The sequence below is a fragment of the Mustela putorius genome, unplaced genomic scaffold (genome assembly GCF_011764305.1).
Source record: "Mustela putorius furo isolate JIRA1106 unplaced genomic scaffold, ASM1176430v1.1 tig00000529_pilon_pilon_pilon, whole genome shotgun sequence".
Taxonomy (NCBI): Eukaryota; Metazoa; Chordata; class Mammalia; order Carnivora; family Mustelidae; genus Mustela; species Mustela putorius.
The window spans coordinates 1-27745 of NW_025421406.1; the positions used below are offsets into that span (position 1 = coordinate 1).

At 45.8% G+C, this 27745-nt stretch overlaps 1 protein-coding gene across 1 annotated transcript in view; it reads left to right on the forward strand.

Annotated features, from left to right (window-relative positions):
• Nucleotides 1-13593: 13593 nt before the first annotated feature.
• LOC123392376 (tumor necrosis factor alpha-induced protein 8) overlaps nucleotides 13594-27745 on the forward strand; it is a 66747-nt gene continuing 52595 nt past the window's right edge. The window contains exon 1 of the mRNA XM_045081213.1: nucleotides 13594-13879. Coding sequence (XP_044937148.1) covers nucleotides 13867-13879 — 13 coding nt within the window. The 5' untranslated portion in view covers nucleotides 13594-13866. The remainder of the gene's footprint in view (nucleotides 13880-27745) is intronic.

Sequence of the window (27745 nt, forward strand, 5' to 3'; positions counted from 1 at the left end):
CAGAGCTACAGTTCACTTTTTCTGTTTCCTCTGCTTTTTTTATATTTACTGTAGCCATGTGATTTATGGTACCAGATAAGGAGCTACTCTAATCTGGGGGAAAGACAAGGTATCTTGAGTTGAGTGACATTGATTGTGACTTAGTTGTTGTCATCGTCACGTACCTAGTATGTCACACCCACCATCACCAAACTCCGAAAACCTCATTGTACTTGTCTGCCTTGTAGCATCTCCGGGGGGCTTTGCAGAATACAGATGGCCCGTGCCCCAGCCCGACTGATTTAAATACACTATCTTTCACTATTCAGGGTAGACTGGAAATCCGTATTTGGTGAAGATTGCTCTTGTTGTTCCAAGCTGTAACTAAGAGCCAGCGCTTGAGAACCAGCAGTCGGCTCTTACTAGGGGCCATTGTCCTCTTCCAAGCCCCCCCTCGGGCCACTCCCCCCATGGGACTTGTTGGCAATATCTGAAGATATTTTTGATGTTGTCACAATTGGGGAGGGTATGTTGTATGTTTAATGGTATCTAGTGGGTAGATCTAGTGGTGTGGGGATATTACACATGCATGGGGCCAGTCACTGTAATGATTTATAAGGGTCGGACACAAATGTCAGAGTACTGAGGTTGAGAAGCAATGCTCAAGCTAATAGATTTAAAATATAGGAATGCGAGAGCAATGGATTATGACCCTGCATGAGGGAAATCCACAGCAATGTATAAGTTTTACATTTTTGGTCCTCCCAGCAACAAGATAGGAAAGGGATGGAAAGGGATATGGCTTCGGCAATGCCTCTCCCTCTTAGTTTCGCGCAGTTGTCATGGGTGGGGTCCAATGATGTGGTCTGATTGATGAGGGTCCTGGCCTGTGTTTGTTGTAGCTGGTGCACCTCCTGGTTCTGATTTTGGGGGCAGGATCTCTTGCCTGTGGTTCCACAATTGGATTGGTTTCTGGAATGGCATTGGAAGAAGACCAAAGTTAGGAAAATTAAAACCCATAAAAAATTAGCCAAAATAAACGATTTTAAACCAAGCTTGTGAGTTGCTTGGTTTTTTTTTTTGTAATGTGAAGTTTTTTCTAAAAATGAGGGAGTAACCCATTTGAAAGTGGTTATGCATGGGCCTATAAAAAAAAAATCTGATTTTTTTGTGCTGGTTGGAAGAGTTCTTCGGGTTTTTTTCTTTCCGGTCCCATTGGAAAAAGAGGAAGCTAGGAAAGGCATTTTTTGATTTTAGCACAGTACTGTTTTCTTTGATTTGAAAACATTTTTGGGAATACTTTTATAACAGGTTAACATTAACGTGCATTTATTACATTGCATTATAAATCTTATGAACTCTGACTTTACTCGGACACATCCAAGTTTCCAGAGTATAACACGTTAAAAGACCTTGGCCGTAAATAAGTTGTTTGTATGTTTTTATACAGTTGGGAAGTTTTAAAGTGTTTAGTGGAGGGGAGACTGGGTAGCTCACTGGTTGAGCCTTTGGCTCAGGTTATGATCCTAGGGTCCCTGGGATGGAGCCCCAACATCAGGCTCTCCTGCTCAGTGGAGAGCCTGCTTCTCCTTCTCCTCTGACTATGCCCCTTGCTTGTTGCGCTCTCTCTCTGTGTGAAAGCAAATTAAGTAAAATATTAAAAAAAAAGTATTCAGCTGAGGCACTGAATTTCGATACTGAGTATGCCTATAAACATATTACATATACTCAAAAACTGTTTTCGCAAAAACGGATGAATTGAAAGTGAATATTTAGGGACTCTTGAAGTTGCTCTGAATTCAATGATCATATTATGCAGGTGCGCTGAGTGAGGATTTTTTTTTTTTTAATTGTTACTTTAAAGAGACTTCAGGTAGTACCTTTAATGTTCCATCAGCTGCATCAAGCTTTTGTTCCAGAATTCAATTCGTGTGTATGAATCTGGGATTATAATCCTTTTTCAGTTTTATCCTGAGTTTTTTTTTTTTCCTATTGCATAAACTGTGACTCCAATGTAATGTAACTTTATTCATTCAGTAAACATTTCCAAGCCCCACTATTGTGCATTTTTGCCTTAAGTAGTATAATAGCCAGAAAATTTGTTCAGCCTTTAAGTTATAGTGTAACCTGAGGGCACTATGCCAATACTCTTATGTGCTGTTTTCCTTGTACACCTCACTGGTTGAAAATGTTTTAAATTAAGGCTAGAAACAGTAACAGCTCAAAGTGATATTTGGCAAGAATATTCCAATGTCAGGATCAGGATAAAATATCCTGTTTCTTCATAGAGTTTTAGCGATGACTCCCTCATCCAAGCCTGGTTTTTGTAGCTGTGATTTTCACTTAATTTATAATTGCATTTTTTTGGAAGTTCTCTTTGAATATGTCAACATTTCAAGCCTTTCATCTGCCTTTGAAAGTTTTGTTGTATGAAGTATGTATGAATACGAATCCCTGCGTATGGTATAGAAGATTTTTTTCCCCCTTAAAATTCAAGGTGTCATGGGGCCCCTGGGTGGCTGATTCAGTAGGCTTCTTCCTTCGGCTCAGGTAATGAATCCCAGCGTCCTGGAATCGAGCCCAGCTTCGGGCTCCCTGCTCAGTGGGAGGCCTTGCTTCTCCCTCTCCTACTACACTCCCCTGCTTCTATTGCTCTCTCGCTCTCTCTCTCTTCCTTTCTGTCAAATAAGTGAAATAAAATCTTTTTAAAAACTAAATAAAAATTCAACTGTCATGAGAACCGGTCAAAGTTTGCTTCAAATAGCCAAGTGTACTTAATAATAATTGGTAAAATATTCATCTACCCATCGCTTCTCGGCCTTTTGGCTAAGATCAAGTGTAAAATATTCATCTACCTGCGGGTCTGAGTGAGTGACCGTATGTGGGGTGTGTGTATGTTTGTCTGTGTTGGGAAGGGGATGTTGTTCTCTGGAATTGGGGTCAGAATAGGAAAATGAGAATCACTTCAGTGCTTAAGGACCAAGTAGATCCAGCCCAAATCTTGAAGTACAAATAGTCTGGGGCCATTTTCGTTTCTTAGAAACTAGTGTTATTGTGCATTATGCGTGTGTGTGTGTGTGTGTGTGTGTGTGTATATATGTATGTATAACTTTTATCTCAGTATGTTTTTCTATACCTTTATCATATTGAAGACCAACTAGGTCAATTGGTAGCTCCTATCTAGATATTTCCTAGAACAAGGACCTGTTTGTCCCATGTATTGTAAAAGGAACTGATTTGGCTTAGGGAATAAAGGATGCAAAGAGTGGGGTGAGAGTTTGTAGCTGAAAAATGTTTGAAAGGCATAGAAGCGAGAGGCAGACAACTTTTGTGTATCTTTGAAGGCATGTAACCAGAGCCAGTGGATCGAAATGTGGGAAAACAGATTCTAGCTCATTTCAGAAGTATCCAAAGAGTTCATGCACCATGGGGCTGGTGAAGGGTAGGTAGGGGTGGATGGAGTGAAGAACTCTAGGAATTCCCTTCCCAATGGGGATCATCAGGAAGACCATGAATGGGACAGGAAACGGGAATGTGAGAAGTGGACCTGGAAGGATCATTTGACCAGATGCTCTTTAAAGTCCTTTCCAGTCTAGCCGTTCTGCAATTTTTTTAGGACCTATTGCATCTCTCCAAAAAGTGAAGAGTGAAGACACAGCCTTTGAAGGGGGCCTTTCAGATTCAAGAGTTTAGGCTGCCTAATGGTTTTTTTTATCTCTGGCTTCTAGAAGCCCTCCTGCAATTATCCCCTCTCCTCTTCTACATCAGCTGCTTTCTTCACTTAGGAACACCCTCATCAGCATCAGAACGTGCCTTTTCATCCACTGCCTGGAAAGGCAAATGACAAGCAAAATTCCTCACCCCAAAGTAGCCTCCTGGCTCCTGCCCTGCTTTTCCAGTGTAGCAAAAAACCCCCAAAGAGTTGTGTCTGCATACAGTCTCCCCTTCTCAGTGTCCTTTCTCTCCCCGCCACTCTCCAAAACCAGAGACCTCCTTTTTAGTCAATCCCATGGCCGCTTTTCCATCCTAAAGCGCCTCCGCCATATTCAGCATCTTCCATCCCTCCCCGCTTCTTAAAACGCCTTCTTGATTTCGCTTTCCTCTTTTCCACCTATATTAGTAATCCTCCCCCATGGAGGCTCTCTACATTCTGAGGGGCCCTAGCTCCATCCTTGGCTCCTCTCCACACTCTGGGCAATGATTCTTTTTTTTTTTTTTTTTTTTTTTTTTTTTTTTTTATTTTATTTATTTGAGAGAGAGAGAGCATGAAAGGGGGCGAGGGGCAGAGGGAGAAGCCGGCTCCCTGATAAGCAGAGGGCCTGCTGTGGGACTTGATCCTGGGACTCCAGGATCATGACCTTAGCCGAAGGCAGTTCCTTAACCAACTGAGCCACCCAGGTGCCCTGGGCAATGATTCTTAACCTGGCTTGGTCTGTAAAAAATGCAAGGGTGGGTAGGCCCTCTTTAATGAATCTAGACTCCCCAGGGAAGACCATGAACATCCATTGTTAAAATGTTGTTTCACGATTTGTTTGTTTTTGTTACCTGACTCTACTACTGGTGGCCAGGATTGAGAGTTTTCGATGATTTTATCTAGTCCCATGGAATCAATACTGAATACCAGCTAATGACTCCTAATCCATCTTTCCTAGATCCCATGCTCATTTATGCTGTTGTCTGTTTTACACTTCCTCTAGAGATGGAATGTTCATTTCCCCCCCTTTCTCGCTGGCCCCCCACACCTGCTTCTCCCCTGTATTTGTGCCCCCTCTGAGTCAGCACAACGGGATACACAGCTTTTAATCCCAAAGCCTAGGTGAACGAGAGTCCCTTTCCTCCTCCTCCCTCAGGGGCTACACAGCAAATCCAATAACAAGTTCTATTCATCTTCCTTGATGACCTGCTCTCCTGGTTATCCTTCTTGCTTCTTCTTGTTCTCTCATTCCCTTTCATCTCCTTTGCAGCCCCCGTCCCTCTTGTTTGTCCCTTCAAATGTTGGCCTTGGTCTGACTTTTCTGCTGTTCTTCTGATTCCACTCTCTTCCTACTCATTCCTGAGCCTCCATATTTCCTCCCTGACAGTGACGTCTAAATTTATATTTCAAGCCCAATCTCTTGTCCAGGATCTAGACCTGCATGTCCAGCTGCTGTCCCACAGGCAACTCAATTTCACTGTGCAGTGAGGTGAACTTACCCTCTCTTCCAGTCTCCTCCCAGTGAATCATGCAATTGACGATCCCAAAATCTACAAGGCATCTCCCTCTACCTCATCCCTATGCCCCATCCCATGTCACTGTGATCAGTATTGCCAATATGAAATAGCTGTAGAATCTGCACACTGCTTGTCACTGTCTACTGCCACCGACCAAGCTCAAGCCACCTCCATCACCTCTTATCTAGATTACTTTAAGGGTGGATGGGATGGTCCCCCCCAATCCCACCCCCACAGCAGTCTGGCTTCCTGTGCTATCATTGGTCTTCATCAAATGCCTATCTCATGGTGTCATCCTCTGCCTAAGATACTGTACTGGAGTTCTAATTAAGTCTTAACTTTTAAAACAGCCCTTAGAGGCAGGATCCTAATAACCTGTTCTCAGCGGGCTGGACCTGTTGGAATTTCTTGGAAGTGTCTGCCTCCCTCCTTCCACATCCCCCGTGCCATCACCCGATTATATGCACATGTACACCTCTGGCTCCTTGTTTATCATGAATCTTCAGGGCTACCACAAGGCAGTAAGACCTCAATAAATATTCGTTAACTAAATGTGGGAGGGCAGGAGCTCTGAATGGTAATCGTCACCATGTTCCGATTCTGATTTACCTTGCCTTACAAACTGAAGGGTTTCCAGAGCTGAAAATTTGTGTTTTGTCGAATAGTTCTGCATATGGGTTTCTCTCAGCTCTGTAGTTTCCAGGGGGTTATTTAAAAAAAAAAAAAAAAAAAAACTAAAAGAAGTATATGACGTCTGCTAGCAAATCATTTGCTGGCTGTGCTCTTTGAATGGCAGTGGAGGGCTGAGCTTGGGAGACTGGCCAAATAGTGAAGAGGAAGCAAAACCACCCTCATGACCCAGGAAGGCAGGGGGGTGGGGAGGGTGTAGATTGGTAGTGGTGTGAGCCTCTGCAGTGAGTTTTTTCGCTGTGGGCATGCGTAAGCCAGGATCCGAGTGCCCTGAAACCTGCCGGAACTTGTCCGAACTGTTGATTGCATTTTCAAACCTGTTTGGGAAGGAGTCTGGAACACCACTGGCAGCTTGTGTCTTATCTGCAGCTGATCTGATTAAAAGGAACAGACAGGAACTTAAATCATGTTTAACCAGTAGGGATATACTGAGGAATATCTCGGTCTCCCCTGTCATGAATCTAAAGGAGAATGGGGAAGGGTTTTTTTTTTCCCCTTTGGAAGATTTGGGTCTGTGTGTTTCAGACATCCCCCGCAGGGCTGGGAGCTCCTGGGTGAGGTTTTCCACAGCTCTGTCATCTTCAAACTCCTATCTGTAACCTCTTCATGACGAGGCTTAGAAGGGCCAACAGTCAGTGCTGAGTCAGAGGGATAACAAGAAGGGAATGACACACTTCCTGCCCTGAGTTCTTGGGAGTTTTTATGGTTTATTTTTCTGTTTTTTGGCTTTGAAGATTCCCTGAAAAGACAGAAGCTTGCCCTGGCCCATCTTTGGATCAGCCACCTCTATTTATTTTTTTTGATCTCCTAGGATACCTAACCTGCTATGCCTTCTTGTTACTCAAAGGTTTTTAAAATCTTTCTTTTTTGTTGTTGTTTATTACGCAAGTATCACATGCTTGTCTAGTTTATTTATCAACTATCATTTAACCAAAAGAATGAAAAATGGTGGTGGGGGGGGGAGGTACTCCTTAATTTTACCACCCAGGAAAAAACTTTGGAGAATATCACTCCAGGCTTTTTTATGTACACCTCTAGTTTTTCTCTACACAAAAATTATATGATACTTAATAAAATTTCTTTTTATCTGTTGCTTTGTAGGCTTTGCGAAGAGTTCTCTTGTTATTAATTACTTGGCATGATCAGTTTGAAAGACTGTATCACATGCCATGATATGGACGTGCTATAATTCACTTAGCCCATCCCCCAGGCAGATACTCAGGCTGCTTTCAGTCTCCGGCATGATTATAAGAACACCACACAACTCCCTTGGACTACAGCTGCCCACACTTGTCCCTGTTTCATTGGATGTATTCCTGGAAATGGTTCAAAGGACATGTAGAGTTTTCAGGTTTTGATCTTCCCTGCCACTCTGCCTTCCAGACATTCGTCCTGTTTTACATTCTCACCATATAAACCTCTCACCATGTCCCATATGGCACTATCTGTTCTGGCCTTTGCCTGACTCCCATCTGCTTCTCACACTCTTCTTTCCTGTGCTTCCAGCATGCAGCCCCACCGGCCCCCTTTCTGCTCCTTTCCCTGCAGTGTGCTGAGTTGTCCCGTCTTGGGCTGGTGCACCTGTTCCTCCCACCGCCTGGCCTGCTTTTCCTCTGGCTCTTGGCACACTCCTATGCCACCTCTGCCAGAGTGGGCTCCGTCACTGTTCCCTGTTCATTTCCAGTCTGGCACCTCTCACCATCTGTCCTTCAATTATTTATGTTTTGTTGGGTGCTGTCTCTTTCCCCCATCGAATGTTAATTTCATAGCTCAGGCAACCTTGTATTTTCCTTCACACTCTGTTCCGGCATCTAAATCAGTAGGCAGGCAGTAGGTACTGGATAAATACAGGTAGAGGCTATCAAATGAATGGAGTAGCCTCCCTGTCATCTGCGAGGGTACAGTGGAGTACAGAGGAGGAAATGGGGACAACAGTGGCTGTCGTGTGGAGCAAAATGTGCTAAATGCTAGGCAAAAGCTTCCAAGCGGTATAGGGAGTCAGGAGTGAGAGCTGGCCTCTGGCTACCAGCATCCTGCCGGCCTTGTGTGAGCTGAGCCTCGGGACACTGGCTGTGGTCTGTGACTGAGAATTGTGGAAAGGACATGAGAGGCCGGGGAGTGCGGGTGAGCGGAGGTCCAGAGGGAGGACAGTAGGAAGCTGGCTGTGGCCAGGACTGGGGGGTACCCTGAGTCCCGTGCAGAGGATGGGCATGTGAATGAGGATGTGGAAGCCTGTAAACTCAGATCTAGGCACAGATGGTGGTGTTAGGTGACAGAGTCACACTTTGGGACAATGTCCTGGGAAAGCAGCTAAGTGGAAGGAGCCGTTCCGGCCCGAGGATGCAGCCTGGCCGGAGGTTAGTGATGAGGGAGGCAGAAGGGGCATTTCAGAGGTGGGGAAACAGGAGGGTTTGGGGGCGGGCAGGGGGAGCGAGGGGCCACAGTGACACTGAGGTTTCCAGTCTGCATGACTAATGGGTGGGTAAGATACGGGGCCCTAGAGAAGCCTCCCTGCAAATGGTCAAACCTGATAGGTGTTTTTCCTGAAGAGAAAATCTGAGAAACTTTACTCAAGATATGCTGTAGTTTCTGATGATTCTCTAAACAGAAAAGTTTCAGAAAGTTATGTTTTGGGGTTTTTGTTTTGTTTTGCTTTGCTTTGTTTTTTTTTACTTTAGGTTTGGAAATAACCATAATGACAGGGACATCTGGGTGGCTCAGTCAGTTAAGCGTCTGCCTTTGGCTCAGGTCATGATCTCAGGGTCCTGGTTTCGAGCCCTGCACTGGGCTCCCTGGTCAATGGGGAGCCTGTTTCTCCCTCTGCCTCTGCTGCTCCCCTTCCCTGTGTTTCTCTCTCTCTCTCTCTCTGGCAAATAAATAAAATCTTTTTTAAAAAAAGCCAAAACTCTGCATTTCGACAAAGCTTTCTATCCTCTAAAGAAGGAAGAACCAGTAGAACAGCTTGCTGGCATTCCCTGGAAAGTTGTCTTTTCAAGAAACCACTTTGTGCCACCTCTAAAGGGAAGGGTTTCACAGAATCCAAATGAGAAGGAGAACAGCGGAAGCACAGCAGGCAGGCGGAGAGACTTGGTGAATGAATGACCATCCAGGCTGGGAGAGAAATCCACAGTGACCACGGACAGGGTGGTAGTGGAAGCCAGAGAGGTTAAAACACAGAGAAGAATAATGGGCTTTGGCAGGGGAGGGATGTGGAGGAATTCAGCTTGGGAAATATCATATGTTGTATATTAACTAGAAATTCTAGAAATTTATAGAGAAATTGACTGTGCAATTGGAGAGTTTTTCTTGGCAAATGGAAAGTTTAATTAGTTTAGTGTTCCCTCGCTCGGGCTTACACTCGGTTTCACAGGGAGGTTTGCAATGGAAGAATGCTAGAAAGTGTCAGGATTCCATTTATATTCAGTTCAGCAGAAAGTAAACCACATTTCGAGTGCCAGCATATTTATTAGAGCAGATGCTCGGTGGTTTTGTGTTTTTTGCCTTATAAATGCTGATCTAGTGTTTTCATTGGTGGTACGGGTGTGAAGAGAGCTTGGAGCCTGTGTCTGAGGAAGACAGACATAAATGCTCCTTCTGGAGTCCTAGGATCTGGTCATCACTGCAGCTGCATGGTTTCACCAGCTAGCAATGTGATTTGGGGCACATTTTGGGCTTCCTTGGGCTACTTTATTTCCCTTGCTTGTGCAACAAGGTTGGATATCTGAGGTCCTGCCAACACTGAGGTTATGTGAATTTTAAGAAAGAAAGGTGGGGCGCCTGGGTGGCTCAGTGGGTTAAGCCGCTGCCTTCGGCTCAGGTCATGTTCTCGGGGTCCTGGGATCGAGTCCCGCATCGGGCTCTCTGCTCAGCAGGGAGCCTGCTTCCTCCTCTCTCTCTCTCTCTGCCTGCCTCTCTGCCTACTTGTGATCTCTCTCTGTCAAATAAATAAATAAATTCTTAAAAAAAAAACTTATAAAAAAAAGAAAAAAATTTAAAAAAGAAAGAAAGAAAGGGGGAAGATGGTCCTGTCTGGTGGGGGGAGGGGCTCTGAGTTGCATTGTATAAAATTTATGCTTGAAACTTAGAAACACATACGATATGATAGAAAGGTCTGCCATCCCCATGCTTATTAATTTGTGCAGTCTGTTTTCGGGGGAGGCTGAGAACAGCAGCTGACACGGGAACAGATCTGAGAAGTGACGCCCCCGCCGCCGCCCCAAGTCCTGTCTCTGATGCCAGCGCTGGCCAGCCCTCCACCCACCCCAGGCTCCAACTCACGGTCTCACCCACTGCTCTCTTGGCTTTGAAAGGTGGGTTGCCAGGTGTTCCTTTTATTTTCTAGACACTTGGGCTGTTGGTGCTTTCTGTCTGGTCAGCCAAGGACACTGGTGAATATGATATGAAGAGAGGAAAGCCAACAGGGTCAGGGCAAGCCAGACCTGGGTTCCTAGGCTGGCATTTGCACTGAGCAGGTGCCTTAGGTATGCGGAAGTCATGCTTATCACCTGTAACCTGGGAATCACGGCATGCACCTCCCAGGGTTTCAGTGAGGACTGAATGAATGTGGGGAGAGCATCATGCATGTTTCCTGGGATCGAGAGGGTGCCTGACACCAGTGGGATTTTCCCACCCAGGTCTGGGCACGAACCATTTGCTTCTCTGCCAACACCGAGCCTCTCTGGTGAGAGAGGGTGGGTCTGACCACCTGCTGTCTCTGGGGCAGCATCTGTGAGATCTTTTGGAGCACCTTGCCAAACTCAGGCACTGATTCTTCTGGAATGATTCCCAGTCAGCCCACTTTCTTCTAAGCTCTGCCCATGACTTCTTCGTCCTTGAAGAAGAGCAGAGAGGGGCACCTGGGTGGCTCAGTGGGTTAAAACCTCTGCTTTGGGCTCAGGTTGTGATCCCAGGGTCCTGGGAACGGGCCCCACATGGGGCTCTCTGCTCGGCAGGGAACCTGCTTCCACCTCTCTCTCTGCCTGCCTGCCTCTCTGCCTACTTGTGATCTCTGTCAAATAAATAAATAAAATCTTTAAAAAAAAAAAAAGAAGAAGAAGAAGATGATGAAGAAGAAGAACAGAGGGACACAGAGAAGCAACTCCAGTTGAGGAAGAGGCTGTGGTGGGGGCCATGGTTTTTGGGAGGCCACTGAAAGAGTTGAGGTGGCTGGAGGAAACAGAGGAGAGGAGGTCTGGAGAGACCCAAAGGGGAGGAGGATCATCCCTCTTCTTGGTGGCCAGGGCAGCATACCCCAGGGACTAGGAAGCATCTTGGAAATGCCGGGGGCGGGGAAGGTCAAGGTGTTTTGAAGCCATCTCCAGTTCCGTCTCTAAGGCTATAAAATCAGATAAAGTACACAGATGCAGGTATCTTTCTCATGCAGGCACAAATTTCATGATTGTTGTGGTGATTTGTTAAATGTACAGCCGATAAGGATGTGGGTAACTGTCAGGCAGTATTTTTCTTGAGGTACGTGATACACAGTTGATGAAACTAGGCCAGAGAGAGTGTGCGCCCAGGAGGTAGTTCTGGGAGGGCAGGGCTTGCAATGTCCTGTTGGCTCTGCCAGTGTTTGTGGAAACTGGGATGGCCACCCACTTGCCCTGGGTGTGGGGACCGTGAGATGATATTAGTGACAGTGCCTAGATAACCTGGAGCACATGTACACGGACGAGAAGACTCTGGTTTCCAGCAGATGGTGAAGAAATACCATAGAAGATGGCTTCTAATCATTAGCAGTGTCAGAAGTGGGGGATTGGGGGATTGGGGTGCTGAGCTGTGCTCCCCAGAAAAGATAGCCAGCTGCATTTCTGCATGCCATAGCAAAGTTAAATCTGGACCGGTGCCTCAGTCACCAGACCACGAGGCCTGGAGTGTATGCAAGGGCCCTGCCAGGCCACGAGGTCTGGAGCGTGTGCGAAGGCCATGCTGCCATGTTGGCGACTGTTTTCTGTGATGCTGTAGGCCGCCTCCTTCATTCTTCCCTTCCCAGGTCTACACAGTGTAGCTCCAGCCCCTCCAGCCAATGGGTTAGGGTTCGCAAAGTCATAGGATTCAGAATCTTGTCCTTCCAAGAGGAGGCATGTAGTCTCTCAGCAGCTCCTATGACCTTTAGTCTCTGATGGGATTGTCACAGCACGAAGGGGCCAGGGAGAATTTGGGGACATCACACAGGGAATGCGGAAGGATGCTTTCTCGGGTGTAAGCTTCGAACCGCCATGAGTCAGTCACACGATAATGTAGTCTGAAGACCATAAGAAATGATAACGTATCTGTAAATTGATGTGTGTCTGGTGTCTCTTTCCATCTTCTCCCAGAATAAGTAGTAGGCATTTGGTTTATAATTCAGATCGACAGTAATGCTCATTGCTCCTTGAGCCTGCCATGTACATTAGGCAAGGTGTAATTTGCTTCCCGTTGTCCCCTTCACATCCTGACAGCAATTCTATGAGGCCAATGATGGTGCTATTCGCAATTGTCTAGAGAATAAAATTGCTCAGAGAGGTGACATAATTTGCAATTTTATAAAACCAGGAAGTGGTGTCGCTGGAATGTGAACCAGGACGGACTCCAGAGTATTTGTCCTTTGCTTTCTACTTGGTATCTTTTCTTGCCACATACTTGGTAGCTTTAGGACAGTATCATTGCTACAGAGAATAAAAATAAAGTCAAGAAACTTACTGTGTAGTTGGGGATGAGACGGATAGGCCAGTAAAGGTCATTTATGGACAGCTGTGATAGGTACCCAAAAAGTCTTTCCAGGGAGGTTCAAGGGAGGTGCCGGGGGGGCTAAAGGAAGAAGGTGAGATCTTATCTAGCTGGTTGGGACACTCAAGGTCTTCACAGAGGCAGTGCCTGTGGAAGTGGTCCTTGCCGGACTGGTAGAAGCTTGCCCGGTGGGGATGGATAAGGGAACAGTTTGTGGGTGCCGATGACTGCCAAATGCTCAGGCAAATCAACAAGCATCTGAAGAGATAATTGGATCATATATGCATATAGATCCTTCTATAAGGACCTGGGTGTATTGTGTATGCCTGGATACAGTCACATTCTTTATAAAGACTTTACACTCTTTTCAGAAGTGAAAGGCTAATGGTTTTCAGTCGCAACATTGTCCAAACTCTGTTCTCTGCTTCTCCTGAGAACAAGAATACCTCTGAGCAGTAGTTACTATTAATAGACATTCATGCTTATACTGGCCAGGTAGGAATGAAGAGCTTTTTTGATTTTTTCCCCCCCAGGCAGCATCTATGATTGGAGCTGCTCCTTTCTTTTTTTTTTTTAAGTATCGGCTCCTCTTTTCTAACATGTTGAAACGTTAAGACTTCCTGTTTCTGCTTGATTTTGAAAACATCTCCTGTTCGCCAATCACAGGTAATCCCTGTGTTTCTGTGGAGCATTTACAGGCGGCACTTAGAGGCGGCAAGTGCGGGCTCTCCCCATTGTGGAAATGGGGACCTCTCTGGATTCACAATTAAAGGCTACCTAATGCATTCCACTACAGGTGACGAAACCCAGCTCCCAGAATAACAAGCAAGACAACTTTTTTTTTTTTTAATTTTTATTTATTTATTTGACAGACAGAGATTACAAGTAGGCAGAGAGGGAGAGTCAGAGAGAGGAGGAAGCAGGCTCCCTGCTGAGCAGAGAGCCCGATGCAGGGCTCGATCCCAGGACCCTGGGATCATGACCTGAGCCGAAGGCAGAGGCTTTAACCCACTGAGCCACCCAGGCACCCCAGCAAGACAACTTTTAAAGTGACTTTTGACCAGTGTCTTCTGTGTGCTCGCGAAGCGTACGGTGGATTTTTTTTTTAAGGATGGTATAAATTCTTGGGAGTTATTCTCGGGGAAGATTGACTTCTTCCTGAAGGCAACACAGTTACCATAGAATCGGCATCAACAAAGTGGTCGTGTCCATTCCTCCTGGCTGTGTGACAACCAAGACAACCCAAAGCTGTCCTCCTGACCGAGGACGGGGGAAAAAATGCTGAAACTCGGTGAGTTCGAATGGCCCTCAGACTCACGTTCCAATGACTCAGTGACACGGTGTTGCTATCTGCAAGGGAGTAACATTTGGTCACAGCTTTAAAGTGGTTGTGTCAAACAAATCACCGCTTTTCTTTTTCTGTGACTGGGTGTGGGGACCTGGCGTTAAGCTGAGGGAGGTAGAATAGGGTGGTTGGAAAAAATGGCATCCGAAATGTGCATGTCGATTGTTTCTCTGTAAACAAATGAAGGATCAAAATGCTTCAGAAATGGGACTCTGGTAAGATTGGAGAGCTGTTTCACTTAAAGTTTCACCTTTTTACATTTCCCATGTCTTTGTTAACTGTGAGATGTCTCTGGGTCCCGGCACGTCTGGCAGTGACCTGTGAACACAGGGACATTTTATTTTTCATCTCCTGTTGTATAGATGTTGGTCAGAATACTGTTCTCTCTAACAGCCAATAAACAGTTTCACTCAACAGGTATATGGGCCTTTGTACTTTTAAAACATGTCTTGGGCTTGTTTTCAGCCATAGTTAAAGCTTCTACAAGTAGACTCAGTTTCATTTTTGAGGTAAATTGGAAAACTTCTTGAGCATGGAAATAAAACAATTTAAATAGCCCTTAAAGTTATGTAAGATTTTGCACACTTTTTCAACTCTATGCCAGATATTTGTTGAAGTTCCTCTAAAATTTGTTTGCTCAAAAGACTTTCTGGAGCTTCGGCTGAATACAAGGAGGGGGTTAGGAACTGGAAGACGTAGCTAAGCATCAGTATATCTAGTTTCTTAGCCCATTAATTGAACCTTGGCAGCCAATGCAATTTCCTAGAGCCATGACTACTACTACTACTACTACTACTACTTCTTCTTCTTCTTCTTTTTTTGGTATGGAAAGTGGTCACCTGCACATCATTTATGGTAAATGTACATTTGCTCACCAGATGCCTAGAGCTGTGTGTGTGTGATTCTCTGTCTGCTTTCTTTACATATGTATCCAGGCACCTTCTATCAAATATATGAAAATGGCTATATGCCTGTGACTGTAGCTCACGACATCCGTGCAGTTGGGATCAGAGCCAGGTTTGGTTGGGAAGGTTTCCTGGAAGAAGTGAGTTTGGGTGGGGGTGGGGGGGGGGCAAGAGAGTTTCAAAAGTTTCAAAGGAGGTAAGTATTGCACTTGGGCAGAAGGAAGCAGCATACACAAAGCTTCCAAGGCTGGAGTGGTAAGTCAGATGTATTCAGTGAGTAAGCGTGAACCATATGAGAACAGATTGTAAATTAGTGGTTGAAAATCACCAGGCTACCAGGGGAGAAGAAGCCAGGGCTGTGTGTGGAAGAGGACAGGAGAGGCTTGTGGGAGCTGCTCTCCTGCATGTGTTGCTAGTAAATTTCACGCCTGGATACCTGTGGACGCTGACCATGTTGCCATCTAGTGGAGCCGGCGGAAATGCACCTGCTAACTAACCTCTTTTCACTTGAGGTTAAATAATGTGGTATCTTAGCGGTAGGGAAGCTCACTTCTGTTTTCCCTAGGAATTTTACATAAGGAATTAGGGGAGATGGATGTAATTGTGCACCCCCCCCCAATGATATTAATTTTGACTCTAGAAAATAGAACTGAATCCCAATAGAAAGCATTTCTCACAGACAATGTTTGGAGGTCGTGGAGTCCATCCTGGTACAGTGGTGGGGAGGAGAGCCCTCCCACGAGAAGCACCATAGCGCACAGACCTCAGGGCTGGAAGATGCTGTAGAGGGCTCTACCCCCCCCCAACCCCCCCTTGCATCCATTCAGCAAAACTTCCTCAGTTCCTGTTACCTGTCAGGCTCTCTTCCGGGTGCTGGGGATATACCAGTGATAAGAGAAGATAGAGAGCCCTGTTCATAAGGAAAAAAAAAAAAAAAGAACTAAAATAAGGAACTCAAGAAATCCCTGCCCTTGGAGCACTGACCTTCTAGTGGGAAAGATGGACAATAAACAAAGAAGTAAAAAACAGAATAGGAGGGATTCTGTTAAGTAAGTGCAAGGGAGGAAAAAAAAATTATGTCTAAAATGGGGGATAAGTATTGTTGTCCATTCTGTGGGTGGTGGAGGCGGAGGGAGGATTTGCAATTGTGTGTCCTCACTGAGGAGACTGTGAGACTAGTTTGAGAAATTGTGATATTAGTCTCTCCTAAAGGTGTGAGGAAGCCAGACAGGTGATGCATATTCTGGAGAGGAGCGTTCCTGGCAGAGGGCAAGAAGATACAAAGGTCCTGGGGTGGGAATGGTCCTAGTGTGTTCCCAAAACTGCAAGGGGACTGATCAGAGGAAAGACGAGCCAGAGAGATGGGAAGGGGCCAGATCAGCTTGGGCCATGGTGACAGTTAAAACGAATTTGACATTTGACATGAAAGGAGAAGCCATCTAATCTAGTGTAACATCATTTGATAAATGAAACTTAGGACAAAGAAATCAGGTCAGATGTCTGTGGTTAGTCAGCATCATGGGGCCTGAGCGGGGATGAGAACGTGCTTTCTAACCCATGTTATTCCTGCCGACCTAGCCTGCCCCGGTGAGGATGCATGACCCCATTGAGGCTCAGACTTGTAAGTGCAGTGGTCCTGAAATAGCCTGGCACTGTGGGGTCCTCTCAACAGCTGTGTGTCAGCACGGTTCATCCTGGTCCTTCCATCGGGATGACCACCGTACACACAGAGAGGAGGAGACCTCTTCTTTCAGAGGACTCCTCTGCGAAAAAGCGCCTTCCTTCATTTTGGTATGGAGGTAAATTCTTTGGGTTTTGCCCTCAGTTAAACCCCTAAACCTATAGTCTCATGAAGGCTCCCTACGTTCATTGTGCGGTTACTTGGATATAGGAAATGCAAGATTTTTAGGGCTTACAGGGGTAGATCACAGTTCTTGTCATGAGAGGTAGTAAGGTTGAATAATGCAAGTTATTTAAAATGATTTTGAAAATAGGGGCACTTGGGTGGCTCAGTTAAGTGTCCATGGCTCAGGGCATGATCTGAGGATCATGGGGAGACGGATTCTCTCTCCTTCCCCCCTCCAAATAAATAAATAAAATCTTTAAAAAAAAATAAAGAATTTGAAAATAGGATCACCAGGTGAGGAGAGAGCCCCTTGCTGTCACCAAATACAGCTGGACCTGGACAGTTTTACCCAACGGGCTTCATTTTCTTTCTTTACTGTGAGCCTGTTCAAGTCCCCCCTCCCTTCCACCTTCTTTAGATCTTATGACTATTGTCCTCTGGACATGAGCCAGATCCCCTAATCTCACTTTCTGAGGAAAGTCAGACGAGCGCTCTGTGTACAGGAGAACCTGCACAGTCTCCTCTCCATCACGCACAGCCTGGATCCTGTGGATGGAGTCACAGGGGGTCCTGGCACCAGGACGGTCCCATCCTGTGCAGAAAACTAACTCAGGACTTTCTCTTGCTCCTTCCTTCCCTTTCTTCCAAAGCAAAGCTCCTAGTAGAGGTAATGTGAAGTCTACATCATCTTACTTGGCACATACATTTGTTTATATAATACTTTCTCTCTTTTTTCTTTCTTCTTTTTAAAAATTTATTTATTTGACAGAGAGAAAGAGAGCAAGAGCACAAGTAGGCAGAGCTGCAGGCAGAGGGAGAGGGAGAAGCAGGTTCCCCGCTGAGCAGAAAGCCCATTGTGGGGCTTGATCCCAAGACCCTGGGATCATGACCTGAGCCAAAGGCAGCCGTTTAACCAACTGAGCCACCCAGGTGCCCCTTTTTATTTATTTTTTTGCCAACCAAGGTGATTTCATATGTCCATTTGTGTTTTTGTAAAGTGAGCTCTGAAATCCCACTACCTCAGACTATGAGGACCAGCTTTGATTTGTATCCTCAGGAATTCATCGTCCCTTCAGCACCTGAATCCTTTCTTTTTCCCTGGAGCCTGAGGGCACAGTTCTCTGGGATCCTTTCATTTGGGTCTTTAGGTGAGTGGGCGCTCCTGGGGGTGCTTTTACTTTTTCCTGCCTTCAAGTCTTGCTGTTTTTGCAAGGGAGGCAAACCCCCCTCATGACAAGGATGTTCCCATCCCGAGTCCCTCAGGAGGTTCCGTCAGGGATGGTGGGGCAGCACCATACTGGGAGTGGAGGACCCACGTCCTGTCCCTCAGAGCCTCTGCGCTGTCTGTATCACTGAGGTTGCTCAGCATCTCCCGCCCTTGGGTCTCTGTGCTTGGCTATCACTGCTGTCTGACAGGCAGGACTTGACTCTGCAGGAGAGGGGGTTTCCAGGCTGTCTTCAGACTTTGTTAGGCAACCAGCTTGAGGAAACGGGGGAGCAAGTACTGGTCGCCTGTGTTTTTTCTGGGCCTCCTTTACCCGCTGTCCTTTAGGGGCTGGGCACGTGGTAAAAAGCCGGCAGCAAGATTAGAAGTCCTCTAGCGTGCTCCTCATTAGCTGTCCAGAATGGTATCTGGACATAAGAGTATTATGCAAGAAAGAGAAACCCCAGTTTAGATCGGCTCGTACAAAAGAGAAATTTTTATTAGCTTGCATAACTGGAATGAGATTTGGTTTAGCCGCTCAGTGATGTCAGGAACCCATTTTCTTTCTAATCTGCCCTCTGTGGTTGAGTTTCATCCTCAGCAATGCAGTTTCTCTCATGGTGGTTAACTGTCTGCGGCAGTGCTAACTTCACGTGCGCAACACACTGTCCAGCAGGAGAGAGAGAGAGAGAACTGGCTTCTGGCAGCTCTATCAGAGGAGTGAGTGACCTCTTCCAGAAGTCCCAGCAAATTTTTCATGTCTCAGTGCCCAATCTTAAGCCACTTTATTGGCTATAGAAGGGAGTGGTGAGTGGCATAGGTTTGGGTTGTCTAAACCAGTCACTGGGGATACCTGGATGTCTAGTCCGTTAACCATCTACCTGCCTTTGGCTCAGATCATGATTCCAGGGTCCTGGGATAGAGTCCTGCATTAGATTCCCTGCTAGGCGAGGAGCCTGCTTCTCCCTCTTCTCTGCCTGCCACTCCCCCTGTTTGTGCTCTCTCTCTTTCTCTCTGACAAATAAATAAAATCTTAAAACACACACACACACACACACACACACACAACAACCAGTCACTCTATGGCAAGGAAGCTAAGATTGCTGTGCCTGAGGTGGAATGGTCAGGGTAAACCTGAGAGTTAGGGATGGACTCCGTGTCTCCCTCAAATAGCACACTGCCCCCCAAGCAGGGTGGATAGGAGGGACCTTGAGTGGGCCCCCATTGTCTCCTGAACAAACTTCCTTTTGCTGTGCTGTTTTCTTTTTTGTTTATTTTCCCCTGTTGCTTCTTATTGATGACTGGCCACAGTATAATAATACAGTGACTGGAACCCTCCATATTGGATTCCCAGTGCCCCATCCCCCAACCCCATGACAGTGACACAGATGCTGTCAGGGAGAACAATGACATACCCTCCTTGAACCCCAACAGCACTGCCGATCAGGAATGGAAATTCTCAGAGGTCAATAAGGCATCCCCAAAGTGTCATAGACCTGGTCTTGTAAGCGCTGAACAATGAGAATAAGAACTAGAGAAAATTAATTACAGGCAGCCCTTCCATCTATGGTAATTATGTGTCCCCATAAAACACTGAAGTCCAATATAGTTTTTCTTTTAAGACAATGTAATGAGGCCATTTGTTCCTGTAAAGAATACCCCTTATGTTTTATAGACATGAGCATAATTGTCATATCTGGTTATTTTATCTATTTCAACTGATATTACTGGACTCTGGATAATGTAGATTTTGTTTTGAAACTGCATATGAATAAGCAAAACGGGGCAGTCAGTCATACAGGATGTTATTTTGTTTATTTTAGATGATCCCTCTAGGAGAATGGCCATCAAGGTCAGGAGAAGGGACTAGGGCAACATACAAGGGCTCCAGGGGGAGAAAAAAGGCACAGTGTACAAAGAAAAATCACTTTTGGGGCACCTGGGTGGCTCAGTCTGCCTTCGTCTCAGGTCATGATCCCAGGACCCTAGGATCAAGTCCCACATCGGGCTCCTTGCTCAGCGGGGTGCCTGTTTCTCCCTCTGTGAGGCTCCCCCTGCTTGTGCACTCTCTCTCTGTCAAATAAATAAATAAATCTTAAGGGAAAGAAAAGAGGTAGGTATTCATCTTTGTACATGACCTCCATGAGTGGTGAATGGAATTCCAAACTCCAGAGCCCTGTCCCCAGCCAGCCAGTATTCCTGCTACATCCGTGATGGGACTAGACACACAGAAGGCCAGGCAGGGCCAAGGAGGCTTTTATTTTGGGTGGGCTTTGACCCAAACCCTGGTGATGACCTTGAGTGAGCCAGACTGCACCCGTGGGTGTGGCAGAAATCCAGTGCAAGACACTGGGTTAGGCTCCAGAAGGATGCAGGCGTCTTTAAAAGCATGATGCTCTATCACAGGGGGCTGCTTCCACAGCGGAGGTCTTCGAGATGGAGGTTCTAGTACCCATTAAGACACTTGCATGATGAGCTCTGGACGTGCCGTATCAACTTCCGGGGCCTGATCTCTCCTCGATGAGCAAGCCTGAGCTGAGATTGAACAAGAGGACTTGCAAAGCTTCCTCGAAGCCCTCGCCTTCTGGTTCTTGGGTTCCGCGCGGGCTGTGATGGAGGCATCATGTGGAACTGTGGAGGGGTGCAGGGTCGGGGTGCCCCTGGGCCAGGGCATACAGACACATGGGAGACGGCGGTTTCTGCGTTGCGTCCTGCAGGTGTCCTCAGGAGCTACCAAGCAGCTGGTCTGACTCAGGGCTGGATGCAAAAGGCTCCAACTTGCGTGTTAGTTGCCTACTACAGATCCCCTGAATAGAGGTGTTGTTTCCTTTGCCAGGCCTGGCTTGGATGCTGGCTGCCAGGCTTGTGTTCTGTGACGTTCCAGATGGCAGGGGTCTTGCGGGAGCCGAGGACGCAGGGGGAGATCGGATGGTGACCAGTGCTGGCCGATACTTCTGTTGAAACATGGTTTCAAAGCTGTGGTCACGTGGCTTATGTTGGGACCCGCGAGCTTCGCTGTACTTTTTTTTTGTTTTTTTGGTTTTTGGTAAGTCTGATTACAAGGGGTATTGCACACAGTTGTGGTTTTTCGGTTTTTCGTGCTCTCGTTGCTCAATTACCCAGCACCAAACGGTCAGCTCTGGAGCTCTACCTAATGGGAGAGAAATGGTTTGTTTGTATTCCGTGTCAGTCTTGATAAACCAGAGGTCCCAAACTCAAATGTCTGCTAAAACCAGGTAGGAAACGGGAATGTGAAAATATTGCTTTCTACGAACAGTTCAGGTTATGACACCTGGGGCTGACTTGGAGAGAACAGGTCCCATCCCCAGGCATTGACATTGAGATGAAAAACAAAGTTTATCCAATCCAAGAAATCCTTCCATGGCTGGACTCAGTCCTAAGGCTACCAGTGTGTGGATTCCTGGGCTATGAATCAGCGAACTTCAGCTGTCATGGATGTTTGCTCAGCCTCAGAAATGTCAGATGTTACAGATATGAGCCCTTTGTCATTTTGCTTCTCAGTGGATTTTAGCTCTTTACCTTAGATGACAAGGCGATCCCTGGGGTAAGTAGGCCACCCTAGCTTTGACCCACAAACTGGAAATGCTTCCAAAGAAATAACGTCCTCATGGATATTGTTCCTTTGGTTGCTGACTTTTGGAGGCTGAATCAATTTAGAGAAGGGAAGATGTAAATCTCATCCAAAACACTTCTGAGTATTTTACAGCATTAAAAAATTAAAAAAAAAAAAATTGTGCCCCTCAAAACAAGGAACCTCCCACATTGGAAAGGCACACTCCTGCCTTGCCAGTTGTCTGCTGGGTATAGTCACTCCTCTTTGCCTTTTCTCTGAATTAGGACAGCTTGGGGGCAAGGACCAGGAAGGAATCTGAAAGGGACAAGCTTGTATTCACTCTTTCCCACCACTTCCGTGCCTCTCCATACCCATATTCTTAATTTCTGCATTCCTGCTCTCCCCTGCACCCCCCAGGAAGGAACCAAGAAACCAGTGGACTCTTTACACGCTGAGGTGTGAGTCATTCGCAAGCCGTAAGAGACACTTGTATTTTTCAGAGAACTTGATGGTACAACAGGAAATAGGACAACATTTAACTAAAAGTCCTGCTCCTTTAATGAAAGTATTCCTGTAGCGCTAAGTGGATAATTTTAAGTCTGGGGAGCCTTTGAGTCACCCCAGAGAGAGCACCTTCATGGCCCTGCTTCAGGTAAGATCTGTTGGACTACCACCAGCCACTGAATATGGAGGGGCGTTCCTGCTTTATCCTGTTTTATTTCCATTATTCACATTCCTGTCAGAGTCCATGAAAATTCCTGCAGATGTGTTTTGTAAGAGACTGATGGTGCCCAGCTCCCCTGTGTCTGACCAGTGGGAGAATTATGGGGATTTAAATATTCCTTCAGCAAAGCCACTCAGTTAAAGCTGTGCTAAAATTGTGCTCTTCTCCTAGTGCTTACTCACCAGAATAGTCTCAATTTCTCCCTTTCTGTGAGAATCCATAAAGGAATAGTCCACAATTCTTTCTGTACTTCCTTAACAGCAATCTATCCCCAAACCCCTTGCAATTTGGCTTCTTTGTCTAATCATGTTACCTAATTGTCTTTTCTCCAAGAAAAGACAGTGGCCACCTCATCATCATATCTGTTGACCTTTTCTTTAGCTTTCCTTTCTGGTGGGTTGTTTATTCACCCGTTAGTTCTACCAGGAACCATTCTTCCTTCCTTTCTCCTCCATCTCCCCCTCCTTGGCTAATTTCTCCACCCTCCACCTCAATTCCTTTTAGCTTAGGCATCACTTCTTCCAGGCAGCCTTCCCTGATTGACTTCCTCCCCTAGGACTGATTTACATACATACTGATTTATATACTCCTAATCGATTTCAGAGCACCCCGTACTTTTTTGCTTTACACTTACATTATATTTTAATTAGTGTCTTCCCCCTCCCCTGCCTATACAGTAGAGTCTGAGAGGACAGACACTGGTGGTGTTTTATCTGTACCATTTGCCTTATACCTGTACATGGTAAATGTTCCATAAGTATTTGCAGATTGGAGTACTATAGAAACGAAGACAGCATCTGAACAGCACTATCTGTGGCTTCTTCTAGAGCAGGCAGTGAAACCCCAGCTTCCTTCATCAAGCTTTGGTTCTCCCTAGGTCCCTTGGACGTCCAATTAGTAGATGTAGAGGGGTTGTTAGATGCTGTCGATAAAAGTGATATCTGGGGACACCTGGGTGGCTCAGTCGGTTAAGCGGCTGCCTTCAGCCTAGGTCATGATCTCAGGGTCCTGGGATCAAGCCTGTATCTGGCTCCCTGCTCAGTGGAGAGCCTGCTTCTCCCTCTCTGCCACTCTACCTACTTCTACTCTCTCTCTCTGTCAAATAAATAAAATCTTTTTAAAAAAAAAAAAGTGATATTTGGCTCTGAGGAAGAAGGCAAGTGTCTGGAAATCCTGACCATGTGTATTCAGCCCCTTTCAGGGAATAACTATTCATTGCTTCTGTTGGCCAAGGAATGGCTCCCTGTTGATGAACCCAAAGGAGTGGATGAGGTTTGAGGGCTCTGCACTAACAGAACAGGAAACACATTGTTCAAAAAGCCTGGCAAGGGGGCACTAATGATTTTTATCATCACAATGGAGGGAGAACTTGAATATTTGATGGGCAGTTCTAGAGAAACATTGACTAATTCTTAAAGGAACTGATAATTATGATGGAGATCCAAAAGCATGTGGATAGTCACTGTATTTTTTAGGCCATTTAAGGAATTTTTTTTTTTAAGATTTTATTTATTTATTTGACAGACAGGGATCACAAGTAGTCAGAGAGGCAGGCAGAGAGAGGGGGGGGAGAAAACAGGCTCCCTGCGGAGCAGGTAGCCCGATGCGGGGCTCCGTCCCAGGACCCTGGGACCATGACCTGAGCCAAAGGCAGAGGCTTTCACCCACTGAGCTACCCAGGCACCCCCATTTAAGGAACTTTTAAGATAATTTCAACTATATACACTATTCTTTACTGATTTGAGAACCCAGCGTCCCACCTCCTCTCACCTCTGAAAACATGACTCAGCTATGTTAAGAGCATTGTACCTTCTCTGTAGACCTATATTATGATGGGCTTTCGGGAGCATTTGAGAAGAAGGTGAAATCTTGTTCACATGCCTCTCCTTTTGTCTTGAATTTGGATGGGAATTATTGATGGGGCATAAAGACAATGAAAAAAGACAATTTTTTTTGGCAGGGTTTAGTGGGCCAAAGTGGGTTCACATATGTACTACAGAAGAGTGTAATCAACAACAATAGTCTGCTGTGTAAAACAAATAATAGTAATGTTCCCTAGCCTTTGTTTAGTGAAGAGATATTCTATGTAATGTATGTTAGAAGTATTTTCAACAAAGGCTGTGGCTTTATAGAAACAGCAGCCCTCTGGGGAAGGGCTCAACTCCTATGGGAAACTGATCTGATAGAAGAGGCTCGATCCCATCCCCTCACCGGCTGCACTGCTTAGACCTCGGACTCCGAGGTGTGAAGTGGGACTCCTCCCCTTCCCCCTTGCCATGCCTGTTCCTCTCTGGATTTCCTCCCCTTTCTGTTAAAGTCCCTCTTGCTCCAAGCCAGCTGGGCTCAGATCCTGCCAGTCAGCTTTGCGGTCTGACCTCTCTTGACTGCCCCACACCCCTCTTCTGATGGAGCATATGCTGTATTTGTCTTGGATAAAGTTATTGGTGCTCTGCTCAATCCAAAACTCTATAGCAGGAGAAAAATAGCATGGAATGAGGGCAGAGGACCCGCCTTCCAGTCTCAGTCCTAGCTAAGGGACCTTGGTCCAGTCCCTGAATGTCTCTGAGCATCAGTATCCTTGTCTGAAGCAAATGGAGCCAATGATAACCCAAGATTCCTTTCCATACGGAATTGTTGTGAGGCTCAGTGGTAATGTGTGCAGACACACATCAAGAACTAGAAAGCACCACCTTGCTGAGACCTAGTAAGATGGAGATGTGTTCTGTAAGTGTGCCTAGCACAAGACTTAGCACATAGTAGGTGCTTGATAAACTATGCCTGATGATATTAAGACAGCTGAATATAAAGATAAACCTCATTGGCTTTGACCCGGGCTGCTGGTTCAGAATTTGGGGCAATGGCCAAGTGGAATATTGCTTCCTTCCTCTGGCCCAGATAATAGGGTATTTGGGATGCCCAAGGTTCTGCCTTTTTATATTCATAGGTTAATAATCATCCATTAAGCACACAGATGACAAAATTAAGTATGTCTTGTGCAACAATGGATCCCAAGTTGGCTTTAGAAAACACAATGTATTGGGGCACCTGGGTGGCTCAGTCTTAACTGACATCTGCCTTCGGCTCTGGTCATGATCCCAGGATCCTGGGATTGAGTCCCACATGGGGCTCCCTGCTTAGCGGGGAGCCTGCTTCTTCCTCTCCCTCTGTCCATTTGTGCATTTTTTCTCTCTCTCTCAAATAAATACAATCTTTTAAAAAAAAAAAAAATGGAAAACACGGCATATTATAAACACAAACAGTCCCTGAAGGGGAGCTCTTTCCCAAGAGATCAGATGAATAGACTATTAATCGCCCAAGAGCCGTTCATGCCTTGAGTAAAGAGAGGTGTCTGCAATCCCCATCTGGGATTTATTAGTACATATATTTTGGTGACCCCATGCCAGATGTTAGTTCTTTACCTAAAGGGAATAAAACTCCTGATCTGAGGATGGCGAGGTCGCAGCTCTTTGAAGGTGGGCCACTGCCACAAGCACCTTGCTGGCTCTGGAAATACCATCTGGGGAACTGGAATTGGGTTCAGTCCAGCCTAGTAGTGGTTCTGAGGGCACGTGTGGAGGTGCCAGAGTCCAGTGGCTTCTACCGGGGACGTTTGCCTTTGCTTATTGCTCTGTGTTTATGAAGATGTTAAAAGGAAGTGCGTCCATTCTGTGCCTGTTGTAAAAACAGAAGGTTTGCAGCTGTCAGAGTTATTTTCTTCTTGGCTCTTTATCTGATGGACTTTTTTGTAAACCTGACAGATTTATGGATGGCTGCAGATCACCAGCGTCAGCTCTTGGGATGTAATGCAAATTTTCTTTCTGTGTTTCTTTGAAGGGCACAGAGATTTATGGACACACTTCCTCGTAATGTAGTTTGGAGGGGAGGGGAACTGGAAATGGTTCTTACATGTTGTCATAATTCAATATTACCAGTGGATCTGATGATGATTTTATTAGTGCCATGGTGCCCTCAAAGCATCCAACATTTTTTCTTCTCCTTAAAAAAAGTGGTGGGGAGAACCCCACAAGGTATAATCGTGTGTTTTTAAGAGCTTTCAGATCTGCATCAGAAGACAAGGAACATCACGATGATCAGCTTTAAATGTAATAGAAGTTCACTCGGGAAGTGTAGGTTCACGTGGGTGTCAGCAGGCTTTCTGGAGGAATCACAGGCAAGGTTTTGGGAGGGGTTCAAACAACAACAACAATAATGGTGGAACATAGGAGGAAAAATAGACAGTGGCAGCAGCTCCTCCCACAAGGCAGCTTGTAGCTGCAAAGGTGTCATGGTTCTCTGTAATGTTTGTTTCCAGTAATTTCCAGTGAATGAAAATAAGCATCGAAGTTTCTGAATGAGTGCTTTTCAGATCATTCATTTCTGCTTGTAGGGGGGTGCACATTCATGGTTTTGCCCCTGGCCACATCCTGCATCCGTAATTGGTGGCCTTCGTCTTCTGGGGGAGAGCATGGTCCTCCAGCTAGCATTTCAACTGTCTTACCGCCACCTCCGTATCTCTGTGTCTGCCTGGGTGCAGCGATGGAGGCAGCCAGGACCTGTGGCAGGCACAGATTAGTCTATGTCTGTCTAGCTTCTGTGGACATGTAAGGTGTCTGCCCCTGGGCTCATTGAGGGAAATTGACTTACAACCCGTTAGATTATACCAGCTGGAGATGATGGATGGACTAACAGCCATAGGAATGGAGGGAAGAAAGTCTGTCAAGCAAACATTTTGACTGTGGGATTTAGTGAGATTAGAAATAAGGGGAGGGGCGCCTGGGTGGCTCAGTGGGTTAAAGCCTCTGCCTTCGGCTCAGGTCATGATTCCAGGGTCCTGGGATCGAGCCCTGCATTGGGCTCTCTGCTCAGTGGGGATTCTGCTTCCCTTCCTCTCTTTCTGCCTGCCTGTCTGCCTAACTCATGATCTCTGTCTGTCAAATAAACAAATAAAATATTTAAAAATAAATAAATAAGTAAGGGGAGACAGAGCAGCCTAAGCCAAAGACCTTGGGAGGCTTCTAGCCACTGTCGCCTCAAGTGAGAAATAATTTGATATCATGAAGAAAATCAAGATGTTGTGTGTGTGCGTCACTCCTGGTGGGGGTGGGGTATGGGTCTGTCTGTTCCTTCAGTTGGAAGGATAAAGCAGACAGACCCTCCAGACAGCTGGAAACATAGGCAGGAGCTAAGGTTCCCAATGTGCTTCACTCATGGACCCCTTCATGTCTCTGTCTTCTTTTCACATCATTTTTCTTGGACCCAGGAGGAATACCTCACAGTTTCACTTAAGTGCTTGGGTCTAAATAATTACCTGTGTGGAAAACATGATATGTATAAGTCGAAAGATTTTTTTTTAAAAAATGCTTTTATTTCATTCTTCACCACAGTGACTAGTGGAACAAGTTGTTCCTGCTGGGCCTTGCGTGGTTCAACCAGGATCCAATCAGGAGCATGATAATGGGAACTGGAAGGTTTCATATAAATAAATATGAACTAGCGCTATACTAAGTGGCTCCTCAAAAGGTGAAAAATAGAAAATTACTGTAAGATCTAGCAATTCCC